This window comes from Magnolia sinica, chromosome 8, assembly GCF_029962835.1.
Source record: "Magnolia sinica isolate HGM2019 chromosome 8, MsV1, whole genome shotgun sequence".
NCBI lineage: Eukaryota > Viridiplantae > Streptophyta > Magnoliopsida > Magnoliales > Magnoliaceae > Magnolia > Magnolia sinica.
Window position 1 is genome coordinate 72,883,373 of NC_080580.1, and position 12,248 is coordinate 72,895,620.

General features: G+C 40.0%; 1 protein-coding gene across 1 annotated transcript in view; it reads left to right on the top strand.

The window, feature by feature from the left end:
* The first annotated feature begins 2,247 nt into the window (after window positions 1-2,247).
* Window positions 2,248-12,248, top strand: part of LOC131254308 (uncharacterized) — a 34,584-nt gene continuing 24,583 nt past the window's right edge. Inside the window, exons 1-9 of the mRNA XM_058255300.1 lie at window positions 2,248-2,532; window positions 2,648-2,800; window positions 3,034-3,126; window positions 4,137-4,250; window positions 4,819-4,974; window positions 5,077-5,208; window positions 5,260-5,391; window positions 5,477-5,532; window positions 11,507-11,664. Coding sequence (XP_058111283.1) covers window positions 2,248-2,532; window positions 2,648-2,800; window positions 3,034-3,126; window positions 4,137-4,250; window positions 4,819-4,974; window positions 5,077-5,208; window positions 5,260-5,391; window positions 5,477-5,532; window positions 11,507-11,664 — 1,279 coding nt within the window. The remainder of the gene's footprint in view (window positions 2,533-2,647; window positions 2,801-3,033; window positions 3,127-4,136; window positions 4,251-4,818; window positions 4,975-5,076; window positions 5,209-5,259; window positions 5,392-5,476; window positions 5,533-11,506; window positions 11,665-12,248) is intronic.

The following is a 12,248-nucleotide window of genomic DNA, read 5'->3' on the forward strand; positions in this document are numbered from 1 at the left end:
TCATATGTTACTTGCGTAGTGCTGTCAGCCACAACATAGTGTATATGATGCAATGATTTGTATAGCATGACAACAATGATTGTGGTTGTGATCGTGGTTGATATACCGAATGGATCGTGGTTGACAAGCATAGTGGATCATTGCTCACATGTTATTTGGGTCGGGGCTATGAGTCATGGTAGTCATGCTATATGGGTAGTGGTTATGCCCACTTAGATGACAACAAGGAACTATATAGCATGACAACCACGATCGTGGTTGCGATTCATTGTAAATGACAACAACGATCTGTATAGCATGACAAGTATGATCTTGGTTGTGATCGTTGTTGATGTGCCTAGTGGATTGTGACTCACATGTTATGTAAGTCGTAGATGTGAACCACAACTCAATGGATCGTGGTTGATAAGTACAATAGATCGTTGCTCACATGTTATTTGGGTCGGGGTTGTGAGTCATGGTAGTCACGCTATATGGCTAGTGGTTATGCCCACATAGATGACAACAACGAACCGTATAGCATGACAGCAACGATTATGGTTGCGATTCACTATAAATGAAAACATCGATATGTATAACATGACAATCACGATCGTGGTTGTGATTGTTGTGAATGTGCCCAATGGATCATGGCTCACATGTTATGTGGGTCGTAGATGTGAACCACAACTCAATGGATCATGGTTTGCAGGGACAATTTATGTCTGAAGTGGATGTGAACCACGACCTATTGTATATGACTACAACAATATGTATAGCATGACAATCACGATCGTGGTGAGTTGTGATCATGGTTAATATGCCCAATGGATCATGTTGACATGATCGTGGGTGGGTGGTTAGTTTGCCTATTGGATTGTGGTTGATAGCACGATGGATCGTGGATCACATTGTGGGTGGGTAGTCTTGACCGTTGACCTTGACCCAGAGTAGATGACAATAATGAACCGTGTTGCATGACAACCCCGATCCTTTAGAATACGTGATAACCACGACCATTTGTTGGTTACATCAGCGATCAACTATGTAGTTCATTTACGATTGGGTTAGATTTTGCAAGACCTTATTATTGATTGATTAACAGTCAATGACCATATTGGAATGCAGGTTGAGGGAAGCCAATGATGACCACGTGCTTAGACTTCAAAGAGGCACGAGTCTCTCCCAACTGCTTCATCAGTTTTTTGGAGCATATGATTATAGATATGGAGAAGAATCTTGATAGACAAAACATATTTAGGGACAACTATTTTGGATTTCTTCTTCACTTTCCATTGACTGGATTTAGGGCACACTTCCAAATCTTGCATTGCCTAATGCAAAGGCATGTTGGTGATCTAAAATTCGATGTTTAGGGCACTAACATAAAATTTACTGAGCTCGACTTTGCTTTAATAATGGGTTTTAAGTTTGGACCAGTTAGGATAGATGGTGACGGTCGTGCCAAGGCCGAAAGAGTAGAGGGATGAAGAGGTATTAGGGAGACCTACCTGAAAGCAGGTAGTCTTAGTAAAAAAGGACTGAGACAAGCCTATTTGTCACTCACCGATAAAGACTACATATGGACGCGGTGAAGTTGGCTCTAATAATTTGCGTTGAGAATCTATTAGTTGGATTTCCACAAAAGAATAACTATGTTGATACGTTTATTGATATGGTCGATGACTTAGATTATTTTAATAACTACCAATAGGGCAGTGTGGGGTATGATTATTTGAGGAAAGGGGTTAACACTGCGTCTGGCATTATTCGGGCGACTGGCTGGTACCCCAAATCATATAACATATGCGGATGCGCGTTTGCCCTGCAAGTACGTTATTCTTATCCTAGTTCATAATTTAAGTTTGATTTTTTACTCCATACATATTAATCAATATGTAATGCATGATAATTGATCTTAAGCAGATCTAGGCTTACGAACGATTCCCAAAACTCATTGGTGACAGTGGGTGGGCAGATAGAAGATTGCCTACAATGATTCCTCAAATCCTAAACTGGAATCTGAAGAAATCAGGCAAATACTGCCCCATATCCCCCATCTTCACAGCTGTACCGGTAAGAGTTATTTAAATAGTAGTGTATTTTAATTATGTAATGTGTTGATAATTAATAAATAAATCAATTTTACCCATGTAGGTGATGCTAGCTTCAGAGCTTCAACTGACGGTCGAAGAAGCAAAGACCGAGGTTGTCAGGAGTATAACCGATGAGACTTATACGAATGACAAGGCTTGATGGGCAGCACACATGCCAGAGACAACGGTGGTGGAGGAGGATGAAATAAGAAATAAAGTGGAGGTTGATCTTAAAGCCTCCTTGTTAGAAATGAGAAATGAATTTGGGGCTGAGGTTAGAACCTCCATCCAGGAAGATATTAGCAACGTATTAAGAGATAATAACAAATCAAGATCCGCAATAAAGAAATTTAATAAGCGGATTAAGTTCCTTATCACCGAAGTGAAAGGAATAGAGGAAGAGTTTAGTGGAGAAATAAAGAACCTCAAGGCGGATAATGCTTCTTTACGCGAAGAAGTGAAGTCATTGAGAGATGATATTAATATAAAATATGCACGTGAAATTGCCTTATTTTACTATTCGTTAATAGGTCTCTGTGAATGTATTGTCTTATATAATGATTTTAATACAGGTCAACAACACAACAACAACAACAATAATAACTGTTGATGATGGGATGTACCATCTCAAATGTTTTGAAGATGGGATGAGTCATCTCAAAGATGACATTTCTTCACTGCGGGGACAGATGAATCAGCTTATAGTTGAGTTTCAGTCAATGAAGGTAAATGAAAAATGGATCGTGGTTATCATCCACATATGATTGTTGTTACCATCTAGTAAAGGTCGTGGCTGCCATGCACATCGGGTCATGGTTGATACACGACCCAACATTGGTGGCAACCACAATTCAGCCGAGAGTCGTGGTTTCGTGTAAAATGGGTCGTGGTTTCTATAAACTATGGGTCGTGATTATTATACATGGGAAATACACAATAATATAGTACTCCATTATAGGAATTCGTTACTTCGATCTGCCCTCTCGTAGGAGAGAATGCTTCATTGCATGAGCAGGTGAAGCAACTTAGAAAGGAGATCCAGGCAATGAGGGTACATGAAATTAAATTTATCAATTTATCCTAAATCTTATTTGGTCATTGTTATGTCCCGTTTTGGCTTATTTCTAGTGTATGATTTTATTATAAGACAATGTCCCTCTGACCAATCCTTCGATCGTGGAAAATGCTTCGCTGCTGGAGCAGATGAAGCAATTTGAAAAGGAGATATAGGGGATGAAGGTATATGAAGTTGAATTTTTCCTGAATCTTAGTGGTCGTTGTTGTGTCCCTCTTTAGGTCATGGTTATGATACAGTGCAGGTCGTTGTGACAGTCTCATGTCCATTCAGTGGGCGATATCAGGGAAGAGAATATGTATATGAATGAGCAGATGAAGCATATTGAAGAGGAGATACAAGCAATAAAGGTATATGAAATTGAATTTGGGTCGTAGTTATGTTCCACGTTTGATTGTGGTCATTATGAAGGTTAGATTGTTGTTACCATCCGTGATTGGTCGTGTTTATCATCCATATGGGTTGTGGTTGACGTTACGACCCAATGTTGACGATGTAGGATAATATGTACATGGTTTGCCTTTGGATTATTAATATTTAACAGGTCAGATTGAGTCTAATGTCATATGCTATACAGGTTTATAACAGGTCAATAGCTCCACCATTGAGGCTGGGATGAGCCAGCTCACTAGTGGATCGTGGTTTTCAGCCACAGTGGGTCGTGGATGGTTGGTGCACGACCCAATTTGGATGACAAACACGATCCAATGATGACTATTTTGTTATGGCCACATTTCAGGTCGTTGTTATCGTCTATTGGTCATAGTTATCGTGCAATAATTGTTCATGGATATCGCCCAGTGTAGATCATGTATGAACAGTGACACAGTATGGATGACAGACACGATTCACGAACCAGTTCAAATGTGAAGCTCAACCTTATGTGGACAACAACCACGATCCACGTCACTGCATGGATGACAGCATGACTTCACTATGTGACGTGTTGAAATATGTAAAAATCAAATAATATTCATGTGTTACAGGACAAAATCACTTCGGTGCAAAGCAATGAAGAAGAAAATTTGAATTTGAAGGAGCTCCATGCTGCGTTGATCCAGGATATGAATCCACTAAAGGATGAAGCTAATATGACAATTGTATGTGAAATTGCATTTGGATCATGGTTTTTAATGGACATTATGTTGTGAATTGCATAGATGATATATCATTTTATTACAACTCAACATCGGTACTTCGCAAGTGTGTGAGGAAGGGAGACCACACCGCGATGCAGCAGAACACCACCAAGCTCTACCTGTAAAGGAGAGTCATCAGGGGTATGTGGATCCGCTCCAAGCTCTAACTGAAGCCGAAGACAACGAGTTGATATTTGTCAGGGTATCATCAGATTCACCTATCTGACTGAAGAGCATCTATGACCTAAAATCATGGGTCGACTCTGAGTTAAGTTTCTAAATATTGACTTTCTTTCTTTTTTTATTTAATATTGATGTACGAAAATTATATCACATGACTTCCTCGTTGTGTAGGCCATCGATAATTACCTACACTACCTATTAGTGTGTCAGGAAAAGAGACCATGAGGTAGACAGGATTGCGCATTCGTCCCGTTGATATTTACGGTAATGTGAATTTGAGGACCATAGTTATCTTTAAAACATCATTAATTATTTATGTATCTGACCCTTTCCAATATATCAATAGCAAATCATGGAAGTCCAACTTAGCGATTTGCAAACTTATGGAGTTGACAACCATAAGGATCGACAGGCCATCATCAAGAGTGGCAAATTAAATGAAATGCTTATAGAAATAGTCGACGATCGAGGTAGATCGAAGCCTCTATGGAAGTATGAAGTGGTAAGAGCTTATTTACTTGCACATATACATGAACTTAAATGATATTATTCATTTTGGAAAGGCAAGTCTTTTAACTATTGTCATATTTCTTGTACTTGACAGTTATACATCCCACCCAACGCGAGGGGCCAGCATTGGTTCTTGGCTGTTGTTAATCCGAAGAAGAGAGATGTCACTTTGTATGACAGCCCGAGTACCGAGTTGAAAGAGAACAATGAGTTAATTGTCGCATGGGTAATGGACAGACTGAGATGACTATTCCATATTCTTGATAATGGATCTAAGAACTGGGAGAAGCCATGGAGTTTGAAAATAATCAGTGACAGACTTGGGCAAGACAACTCAGATGATTGTGGCATATTCATGTTGAAAAATATAAACTTCTTGAGCAGCATGCGCAAAATTGACTTGACGAAGGTCAGTGTATATTTATATATTCATCTACGTTAAATCTTGATTGGTCTATCCTTTGATTTAATATTACTTCATTCTTTTTTTGTAGGAGGACATTACTAAATTTCGAAAGACAATTGCATACGACTGTCTGAAGCTCAAGAAGTTAGAAGATGAGGCTACTAACCCAAAAAAATAGGATGAAATGATGTGTAGACCACCGAAGAGGGTCAAATATTGATTAGTAATTAAATGTTAAATGGATTGATGTATTTGATGTTTATTCTACATATTTTCTATTATGGTTTAGTGAATGAGATGGGTCATAGATATGACGACCAATGTATCGTGATTAACATTCACAATGGATCGTGATTGGAAACCATTACCAAGTTTATATGACAACAATGACCCCGTTCTGTGATCGTGACTCAGATGCACAATGAATCATGCTTGTCAGCCAGGTTGGTTGACATCCACAATGGATCATTGTTGTATATGGGTGGTTGAACGTGGATGCAAGCATGATCCATATATCGTGTTAGCCACGACCCACGTAACATTAGAACCACGACCCATACCAACCTCGACAAACTCGAACGTTCGTGGATGTGACGAATATTGGATGGTGATGTAATGCATGATGGATAGTTGTTGGAATACACAATCCATTGTGTATGTCAACCATGACCCTATCGTTGGATCGCGTGGTACACAAGAACAACTACGACCATGTAATTGGATCTCGTGGTTAACAAGCATAATGGATCGTTGTTGTGAATATATATGGGAAGTAGTTATTATCACATTGTGAGCTGCCAAATAGAAGGTAGTTAGTTAGTCCTGTTCTTTAGCAACATTTTTCTGCTGGCTGGGTGCCAGTTGAGATTGTCGTGTTGCCGGAGCTCAGAATTTGTCTTCAGAACTTCCTGTGGAGGTAGTTGATCCTCTTGGATATCGTTAACGAAAGGGAAGGGATCACTCGTGAAGGAAGAAAGCGAGATGGACTCGTTGCCTTCTTTGAATATCGAGCAAAGCAGTTTGAAAAAATTATGTTAGGTGTTGTAATAAGATAAAGTTTTGATAGTGGTTTTATACATAGTGAATCGTGGTTTTATCCAGTTGGATCATGGTTGTCATCCAACACAGGATCGTGGATCTGAGTAAAGAGGAAAGGCAACCACGACGCATATAAGACAAGAACCATGACCCATTTAAATGGGTCGTATTTGTTAAGTTATATGGGTCATTTTCTAGTGTTATATGGTAGATGTTGTCATGCTATGTGGGTGGTGGTTGTTACGTTATATTTCCTTAGTTGTCGGCAGATTTCCTATGGTTTGACCAGCATATAAGGTGTAACACACCACATGAAATCAGCAGACAGCGACGACCCATGTAGGGTAACAAACCCGACCCATATAACATGAAAAGCATGACCAATATAATACATCAACCATGACCCATATAGGCTGGTCGCACCACACGAAATAAGTAGACAACCACGAGCCATGTCATCTTCATGACACTTCTGCCATTCAAACCATGACCAATAGCGGCCGACAACCACAATCCTTATAATTTCATAACATTGTTAGTATATACTACCATGTAAAATTACAAACAAGGACCAATATAACATGAAAATCATGACCAGTATAGCATTAAAACAACAATCCATGACAAGTACAATCCATATAACACAGTTACTACTAGAAAAGGAGCTCAGTGATGCACAAGAATCTTCCACTTAACCTTACAAATGGATATATTATCATCCTCATCACTCTCATCATCACTAGTTAATAACTACGACCTTCTCTTCGAATTCAGCACAACCACTCCCTTTGTATTCACCACGACCCTTCGCAATAAACGTCACATGCAACATGCAAGCCACGACCCATTTAACATGACAACCATGATAAATGAATCATCAGACTACGCCCTTTCAAGTATAGCAACCACGACTGATTTAACATGACAACCAAGACGATAACCACAGTGACAATCCGAAGAGCGGATCTCTTCAACGGGTACTCAGATAGTGGAAAGAACTCTGTCAAGAATGTCTTGTTTTAGCCTGATCTAAAACTCTATTGAGAAGGTCAGTCTTAAACAAGACATTATCACCAGTGTTTTTCAGCTCGCTGGGTCTCGTTGAAGAGATTATCCTTCCTATTGTGTTGTGATTATGGTCCTGATTGTCATGTTATAGCGATCGTGGTTGTCATGTTGTATGAGAAGCAGTTATTATCATGGGGTGCGCTGATTACTAAGGGTTAAAAGAGCTGCGAAGATCATCTTTAGAACTTCCTGCGGAGGTGGTTGAGCTGTAGGAAAATCGTCAAATTCCTGTGGAAAGAGATGAAATCACCATTAAAGGAAGGAGGCGATAGGAAATTGATGGCTTCTTCGACTTTCTCCTCCATTATTTTGAATGAAAGAGCGAAGAAAATACATTAATGAGAAGGGTGTTGCAATAAGGTCTGGATTGGTTTGTGGATGAAGTACCGCTCTTATAGGGTGGTCATTCAATGGTCAAGGCACCGATTTCGAAGGGCCACGTTGATTCTCAATGGTTGCGCGGATTCTAAAGGATTGCGCTTGGTGCCCAAAGGATTGCGGAGAAGTAGCAAGTCAATTCAATGGTGAAGGCACCGATGCCGGAGGGTCACACTGATTCTGAACAGTCACATGGATTCTGAAGGATCACTCTTGGTGCCTAACAAATTGCAGGGAAGTAGTGAGTCATTCAATGGTCAAGGCGCCGATTCTGAAGGGTCGCACTGATTTTGAACGGTCACGCAGATTCGGAAGGATCGTGCTTGTTGCCCAACGGATTACGAGGAAGTAGTGAGTTAATGTCCTCTCCTAAAAAGGTAGAATGTGACGCTTTTTCCGAAGGATCGCGCTCAATTTGAAGGGAATGGTCATGGATGTGACCAATAATTGGTGGTGATTATCTTCCATGATGGATCGTGATTCACATGCACACTGGATCATGTTTTTATTCACGTTGAATCGTGGCTGTCATCTAACATTGGATCGTGGATCATTCGAAAAAGGAATGGCAACCATGACCCAAATAACATTATAACAATGACCAATATAATACGAGAACCACGAACCATGTTATATGGGTCGTGGTTGTTACTTTATATGTGTCGTAGTTTTATATTATGACATCCCCACGCAATCCGTTGGTAACACAGCGTGACCCTTCAGAATGGTGCGACCGTTCAGATTTAGCGTGATCCTTCGGAATCAGCACCTTGACCATTGAATGACCACCCTATAAAAGTGGTACTTAGGCTTCATATTACTTCCACAAGCCAATCTGAACTAGAATCCTTATTTATTGCATCACCTTATGCGTTCATGGATTTTGTAGCTCTTTCATTCAAAATAATGGAGGAGGATCATTGAATGACCAACCTATAAAAGTGGTACTTGGGCTTTATATTACTTCCACAAGCTAATTCGAACCAGAATCCTTATTTATTGCATCACCTTATGCATTCATGGATTTCTTTGCTCTTTCATTAAAATAATGGAGGAGATATTCGAAGAAGCCATTGAGTCCCTCTCTCATTCTTCCTTTATTAGTGATCCTTTCTCTTTCCTCAGGGATGTTAATGATCTTTTAGAAGCTCAACGGCCTTCACAAATAGTTTCGAAGACAATTTCAGAACTCTGGCTACTCGACAATTTCAACAGGCACCCAGTTAGAGGAAAACATTTTTGAAGAATAGTTCTCTACAATGACATAGAACTAATTACCTTCAGCGTGACAGCAGCGCTACACTTTAGAATCAGTGCGCTACATGATAAATTTTATCATGGTGCCCTGAACATCGAGAGGGTCGTCTTTTGTATGCTGAATGTGGCACTGATTCTGAAGGGTCGCACTGAATCCGAAGTGGAAGGAATAAAATATGATAATATCCTCATTTGCAAACTTAAGTAGAAGAAACTTGCAGAGTCTTGCGCATCACTGAGCTTCACTTCTGGCAGTTACTGTGTTAAATAGGTTGTGGTTGCAATTCTGTAAGGGTTGTGGTTTCATGTTATATGGGTCGTGATTGTAATACTGTATGGTTTGTAGTTGTCATGTTATATGGATCGTGGTTGTCATGTTTTCTTGATCGTGGTTGTGGTTTTTAACGTGTTCTCTTCCTTTTTCTATCAAACCATTCGTACTGATTCATCCACCTTGTGATTTTTAATGTCGTGTTCACGCTCAATCTACACATTGGATCATGTTTCACATGCACAATGGAACGCAGTGTTTATCCGCTTTGCGTCGTAGTTGTCATCCAACGCTAGATCATGGACCATTGGAAAGAGGACCGGCAACCATGACCCATATAACATTCTAACAGTGATTAATATAACATGATAACCACAAACCATGTTATATGGACCTTCTCAATAGTGTTTGTCAGCTCCCTGGGTTCTCGTTGAAGTGGGGTTCTCGTTGAAGTGACCCATTATTCATATGTATTCTAATAATGGTCATGGTCGTCATGTTATATGGGGCGTGATTCTTACTTCATGTGTGTCGTGGGTTTATGTTATGACACTATCGACCCATATGGTGTAAGAACCGTGATCCATATAACAAACAAATCACGACCCATGTAACCTGACAGCCACAACCGCCACAGTTTTCTCAGGAAATTGCATTAATGTTGCTTCTTCCACGCAATCCGTTGGGAACCAGCGACCATTAAGAATCATGCATGACCCTTAGACCATTGAATGACAAGACATAGATGTGGTAATTAGGTTTTGAGTCATTTCGAACCGAAAACCATACCGATCGTGGTTCACATACACATTGGATCGTGTTTTTTATCCACGTTGCATCGATGCCCAAGGGATTACGAAAAGTAGCGAGTTTTAATGTCCTCTCCTAATAAAGTAGAGTGTTTGGCGCTATTTCCAGAGGATCGTGCTTAATCTTAAGGGACGGATCATGGATATGAATGAGAATTTGTCGTGGTTATCTACATAGTGGAGCATGGTTCACATGTACACTAGATCGTGATTTTTATCCACGTTACATCGTTGTTATGATCCAACACAAGATCATGGACCGTTGGGAGAAGATGTGGCAACCATGACCCATATAGCATTCTAACAATGACCAATATAACACGAGAACCATGACCCTTGTTATATGGACCTTCTCAACAGTGTTTGTAAGCTCATTACGTTCCCATTGAAGCGACCCATTATTCATATTGTATTGTAATAATGGTCGTGGTTGTCATGTTATATAGGTCGTGGTTGTTATTTTATATGTGTCGTGGTTTTATGTTATGACACAATCGACCCATATAGTGTAATAACCGCGATTCATATAACATAACAACCATGACCCCTACAATGTAACAACCAAAACCGCCACAGTCTTTTTAGGAAATCAAGTTAATGTCGCTTCCTCCACGCAATCCGTTGGGAACCAGTGACCATTCAGAATCATGCGTGACCCTTCGAAATCAGAGCCTTGACCATTGAATGACAAGACATAGATGTGGTAATTAGGTTTTGAGCCAATTCGGACTAGAAACAGAACCAATCGAGGTTCTCATGCGCACTGGATCGTGGTTTTTATCCACGTTGCATTGTCGTTGTCTTCCAACGCTTGATCATGGATTGTTGAAAAAAGAATGTCAACCACTACCCATATAACATTATAACAATGACCAATATAACATGAGAACCACGAACCATGTTTTATGGATCATAGTTGTTACTTTATATGTATTGTGTTTTATGTTATGACATCTATGACTCATATAACGTAACAACCATGATCCATATAACATAACAACAACGACCTTGTAACAAAGTAGCCACAACCACCACGGTCATTTCAGGAAGTCGTATTAATGTCGCTTCCTCCAACCAATCCATTGGGAATCGAGCGCAACCCTTCGGAATACCTGCTACCATTCAGAAAATGCGCAACCCTTTGGAATTGGCATGTTGATCCATCTATTTGACCAGCCTATAAAAGTGGTACTTGGGTTTCAAGAATCTTTAAAAAAACCATGAAGGAGATATTCAAAGAAGGCATCCAGTATTTCTGGTGTTCTTCATTTACGTGTAATCCCTTCCCTTTCCTCAGGGATGTTTACGATCTTCCTGATGCTCGACGGCCTCCACAGAAAGTTCTAAAGACATCTTCCGAACTCCAACATTTCGACAATATCAACGGGCACCCAGCCAGCAGAAAAGAAACCATTTCCTTTGGAGATATGCAGATAGGGAAATGGAAGCTTCACTGTATAAAATTCTTCATTGGATTTAGAAAGTAAGCAACTACAAGTGGAGCTTCCATACACTTGTTGCTCATAAGATAATTTCTCAACCAAGTTTTCTGTAAATGCGATGTCGGGGGAGGAAATTGTACTAGAAACAAACATTGGATTTAGAAAGTGAGCGAGGCAACCTAGAATGAACAGGTCATGGTTTCATGTTGTATGTGTTGTAGTTCTCATGTATCGTGGTTATCATGTTACAGGGGTTGTGGTTCTCACCTGATTTCCTACGTTACTGTCCTATGAATGAGTAGTGTAATATATACTAAATTTACCTCCGTTATTGTCATATGTATGTGCACATTACATTTGCTGATTTATGTAGTATGGTTCGGGGGAGGGGGGGAGTATACATGAAGCATTGGTCGTGGTCGATATGGGTCTTGGTTGTCATGGTAAAATTGTCGTGGTTCACAGTTGTAATGGATTGTGGTTGTCATCCATGTTGGGTCGTTGTTGACAACCACGACCTTAAGAGAAGCAACCACTATCGTGGTTGTCATGCTATATGGTTCGTTATTGTGATATATGTTTGCATAACCATGACTC